Genomic DNA, 5,036 nt, shown 5'->3' with positions numbered 1-5,036 from the left:
ATTTTTTCATTGGTTGAAACTTTAAAGCAGCAGGGATAAGATTGGAATATTCATCAAACATCTGCGTTGAAAATCTAAATCGACAACTAATATGAAACAAAAATTAAATCTTAGAATGACAACTAAATTAGAACAGAAGGAGTAGCAGTTATCATCAAGAAGTATTTTCTAAACCTAATAAAACTTAATAAACTTTTCAGAATCAATGAGGAGTAATTTTGAAAATTGAAAACTAAAATTAATATCTCATGAGTTGCTAGTTAATTTGTAAACGAGCTTTGAACTCTTGGGCTTTTTGCTACATAATTGGGTTTTGTATTATGATCCAACCCGAACCCAAAACTCCCCAAGTACTTTGACCCAAAAAACAAAGACTTTAGTGGAATACAATACAAGATCGGGTCTTGTCACAGTCCACGGCGCAGCTTTTTCTTCTTTTTAGTCTTCTTCCATTATTTTTTTTTATTTCCAAAACCATCTTTCTGAGATCGAGCGAGAGAGAGAAGAGAGACCATGGAAGGAGGAGCTGCGGCTTACAATCCTCGAACTGTTGAAGAGGTTTTCAAGGATTTCAAAGGTCGTCGTGCTGCCATTGTTAAAGCTCTCACCACCGGTAAAAACAAACTTCACTATCTTCTCTGTTTTTTTTTTTTTTTCAAGAATTGTGGTGGGTTTTATAGCTTCTAGTGATGTTATCTTCTCGGATCTAAGTTCAATTTCTGATTAATTCGTGTTTCTTTTTTTTTGGTTTGCAGATGTTCAAGAGTTTTACCAGCAATGTGACCCTGGTTAGGGTTTCTCTCTTTTGTTCCCAATTTTGAGTTTTTTTTTTCTTCTTTATTGCTCCTGGGGTCTCTTGGGTTTTTCCGTATATACACCACAAAAAGTACAAATCTGATTTGGACTTTAGTCTCTTGTGTGGTAATTGTATTGTACCGTCTGATTTCAAATTAGTATCTTGTGTGGCTATTGTGTATTGTTTAATCTGATGAGATTTAGTTTCTCTTGGTATGGTAATTTTGATTCGAGTTGGGTTTTGTATTGTGCAATCTGGGTTTGCAGAAAAGGAGAATCTTTGCTTGTATGGGTTACCGAATGAAGAATGGGAAGTGAATTTACCAGCTGAAGAAGTGCCTCCTGAGCTTCCAGAGCCAGCTCTTGGTATTAACTTTGCAAGAGAGGGGCTCTCTGAAAAAGAATGGCTTTCTCTTGTTGCTATTCACAGTGATGCTTGGTTACTCTCCGTTTCCTTTTACTTCGGCTCGAGGTTTTCATTCCACAAGGAAGAGAGGTAATGGATGTCACACATCGTTTCTCTTTCGGTCTCCTTCTCAATGTAGTTATAGTATTTTACACTAACACTGACTTGTTTAATTTTCAGGAAGCGCTTGTTCAACATGATCAATGATGTTCCTACTATATTTGAAGTAGTGACTGGAATCGCTAAAAAGCTATCAAAGGACAAGCCATCTACTGCAAACCAAAGCAACGGCAACAAATCCAAGTCCAACTCTAAAGTTGTAAGGCCCTTGCTATCCTTTTTAAATCTTTTGGTTTTGCAGTTTTCAGAAACTTATTTTACTAAGCTAGATATCCATACAACAAATCGAATAATACATATGCTTTATATGTCGTAACTGGTGGTTTGATACTTAGTCCTGTACAAGCTGAGGAATCTTTATTCATTCATAATCTTTAATACAATCCAGGCTATTGTAGCTTCTTCACCGAAAACACTGCTTTGGTTGGATTGGTTTTTGAGTATCTCCTATGTTTTTTGCTCATGTAGTTTAATTTTCCTTTGCTTTGTTTTTGGGCATGCAGAGAACTTCAGATGGCAAAAGCTCAAAGACCAGGAATGTAAAAGAGGAGGACGAAGGAGAAGATGAAGAGGATGAGGATGAACATGGCGAGACCCTTTGTGGAGCTTGTGGAGACAGTGATGGCGCTGATGAATTCTGGATCTGTTGCGACCTTTGTGAGAAATGGTTCCATGGCAAGTGTGTGAAGATCACTCCAGCTAGAGCTGAGCATATCAAACAATACAAGTGCCCTTCCTGCAGCAACAAAAGAGCGCGAGCCTAAATAATCTGTTGTAGTGAATATAGCCTGTAGTGACAACTCTCACTACCCTCTTTATTTGGCTAGTCTTAGCTCTTTATTGGCCATAACAGCTTGGGCTTATTTCTCTGTATAATTGGTTTGATTTTGCAACTGAAGAAATAGAACCTTTTAACTCAATTTGTGACCTCGGATATGAATCAACAAGATATCTTACCTAAAAACCAACAAGGCATGACATTTCTTAATAACCGGATACGTCAACATACTCTACAGAGCCTGTCAAAAAATCATCAATGCATATCTGCAACACATGTGTTACGATCATAGTTGCAACTTAGAATCTTAGGTAACTTGTGGTGCATTTCTTGAAATCTAGCAATAGGTCAAGACTAAGACTCAAGGGACATAAGATCAATAAAAGTTAGAGATGCATTAGAATATATTGTTAAGATAAAACTTATTACAATTTGTCCCAAAACTAGTTAAAACCAACAAAACAATGCTTAGAATTAGTAAACCGCTTTGTTTGTCTTTCTAGGATCAAAATGTGTCACAATCCAATGCATATGATAGATTATAAGAGTTATAGATGCATTAAAAGTATTTAAGCAAAATTTATTACTATTTTGTCCAAAAACTAGCTAAAACCAAGAAATCATTGCTAGTAAGCCGTAAACATCTTTGTTAGTGTTTGTAGGGTCAAATTGTGTTACAATCCAATGCATATGACTAATTATAAGAGTCAAAGATACATTAGGAGTGTTTAGACAAGACTTATTACCATTTTGTACTAAAATTGGCTAAAACCAACAAAACATTGCTTCAAAGCATGAAAACGGGTTTGTTAGTTTTTCTAGGGTCAAATGTGTCACAATCCAATGCATATGATTAATTATAAGAGTTAGAGATGCATTAGGAGTATTTAGACAAGGCTTAATACCATTTTGTTCTAAAACTAGCTAAAACCAACAAAACATTGTTTAGAAACAGTAAACCGTTTTGCTAGTGATTCTAGGGTTAAAATGTGTCACAATCCAATGCATATGACTAATTATAAGAGTTAAAGATGCATTAGGAGTATTTAGACAAGACTTATTACCATTTTATCCAAAACAAAACATAGCTTAGAAGCACTAAAACCACTTTGTCAGTGATTCTAGGGTCAAATTGTGTCACAATCCAATGCATATGACTAATTATGAGAGTTGTAGATGCATTAGGAGTGCTTAGACAAGACTTCTTACCATTTTGCCCCAAAACTCGCTCAAACCAACAAAACTTTGCTTAGAAGCAGTAAACCGCTTTGCTAGTGTTTCTAGGGTCAAAATGTGTCACAATCCAATGCATATGACTTATAAGAGTTAGAGATGCATAAGAAGTGTTTAGAGAAGACTTATTACCATTTTGTCCCAAAACTGGCAAAAACACACAAAACATTGCTCAGCAGCAGTAAACAACTTTGCTAGTGTTTCTATGGTGAAAATGTGCCAAAATCCAATGCTGACTAATTATAAGAGTTAAAGATGCATTAGCAGTGTTTAGACAAGACTTATTACCATTTTTCCCCAAAACTGGTTAAAATCAACAAAACATTGCGTGGAAGCATTGAAAGACTTTGATAGTGTTTCCAGGGTCAAAATGTGGCAAAATCCAATGCATATGGCTAATTATAAGTGTAGGCTTTAGGAGTGTTTAGACAAGACTTGTTAATTTTTTTTGACACAAAACTGGGTATAATCAACAAAACATTGCTTAGATGCAGTAAACAGCTTTATTACTGTTTCTAGAGTCAAATTGTAACACAATCCAATGCATATTAGACCATCTCCATTGGTTTTCCCTATTTTTTTTTTTAATAATAGAGAAACTCTATAATAGAGGTGAGACTCCAAGCCACCTCTATTCTCACCTCTAAAATAGAGATTGTTATATTTCCAGAAAATATAACAATCTCTATTTTAGATGTGAGAATAGAGTTGGTTGGAGCAAATTTGCCTCTAAAATGAGATAGCTATATTTTTTCTCTATATTTAGAGGCAAAAATAGAGGTGGGTTTGAGATGCTCTTACAAATAATAAGTGTTAGAGATGCATTAAGAGTGTTCAAACAAGAATTATTACCATTTGGTCTCAAAACTAGCTAAAACCAACAAGACATTGTTTAGAAGCAGTAAACCGCTTTGTTAGTGTTTATATTTTCAAATTGTGTCACAATCCAATGCATATGAGTAATTATATTATGAGTGTTTAGACAAGTCTTACTCCTATTTTATTCCAAAAGTGGCTAAAACCAACAAAATAGTGCTTTGGTGCAGTTAAAAGCTTTGTTAGTATTTCTAGGGTCAAAATGTGTCACAATCCAATGCATATGACTAATTGTAACACCTGCTTTCTCAAAATTAGGATTGTGGGGTGTGGAACAAACCAAAAGATTGAATTTATTTGATTTATGGTTTAATTAAATTTTGGTTTATTCTAATTAAACCAAAAGCCCTAATTTTTCTCCATAAGTCGACGCTTCTTCTTTATGTTTTTTTATTGTTGAGAGAGAGCTCTTGGTTATTTGGTGTGAAGGAGAAAAAGAAGGAGGATGCGACTGCTCAAATCGATTTTTATTAGGGTTGTAGCTAAGACTCTTTCCTAGATGCTCCTTTTTTTGGGATCGAATTTGAGTTAATCCTCCATGAGATATCTGCAGTTTCATAGGGCGTTTCTTCTTAGTCGCAAATTAAGATGAGTGGGTGTTTGGAACTCGATTTCAGATTCATTTGAGACCTGATCGTGATGGCATTTTGTGGGACGCTTCAAGACGTATAGGTCTTGCTTTTCATGAGAGGGATTGGAAAGTTAACGATTCGTTTTGATTATGTGGTTTCACCCGTGAGATTGTTTTTTCTGTTTTTCCTGACAGTTTGGTTTCAAGGTTTGTTTGTTGTTGTGATTGGTTGTAGGAGCGAGTTTGGTTGTTCATGG

At 35.3% G+C, this 5,036-nt stretch overlaps 1 protein-coding gene across 1 annotated transcript; it reads left to right on the top strand.

Annotated features, from left to right (window-relative positions):
• Positions 437 to 2,241, top strand: LOC104710837 (PHD finger protein ALFIN-LIKE 3-like). Its single transcript, XM_010427496.2, has 5 exons — positions 437 to 613; positions 756 to 788; positions 1,063 to 1,291; positions 1,382 to 1,520; positions 1,825 to 2,241. The coding sequence occupies exons 1-5, from the start codon at positions 514 to 516 to the stop codon at positions 2,083 to 2,085; spliced, it is 762 nt and encodes a 253-aa protein (XP_010425798.1). The 5' UTR covers positions 437 to 513; the 3' UTR covers positions 2,086 to 2,241.

Source organism: Camelina sativa, chromosome 9, assembly GCF_000633955.1.
Source record: "Camelina sativa cultivar DH55 chromosome 9, Cs, whole genome shotgun sequence".
In the NCBI taxonomy this organism is placed as follows: domain Eukaryota; kingdom Viridiplantae; phylum Streptophyta; class Magnoliopsida; order Brassicales; family Brassicaceae; genus Camelina; species Camelina sativa.
Note: the sequence above shows the minus strand (reverse complement) of the source record. Positions and strands in the feature narration are given on the sequence as shown.

Bases quoted from the DNA above. Each gene is read 5' to 3' on its own strand.
- LOC104710837 (XM_010427496.2), top strand. From the start codon at position 514: ATGGAAGGAGGAGCTGCGGCTTACAATCCTCGAACTGTTGAAGAGGTT. The intron at 614-755 runs GTAAAAACAAAC...TTTGGTTTGCAG, and splicing joins TGTTAAAGCTCTCACCACCG to ATGTTCAAGAGTTTTACCAG. The intron at 1,521-1,824 runs GTAAGGCCCTTG...TTGGGCATGCAG, and splicing joins CCAAGTCCAACTCTAAAGTT to AGAACTTCAGATGGCAAAAG.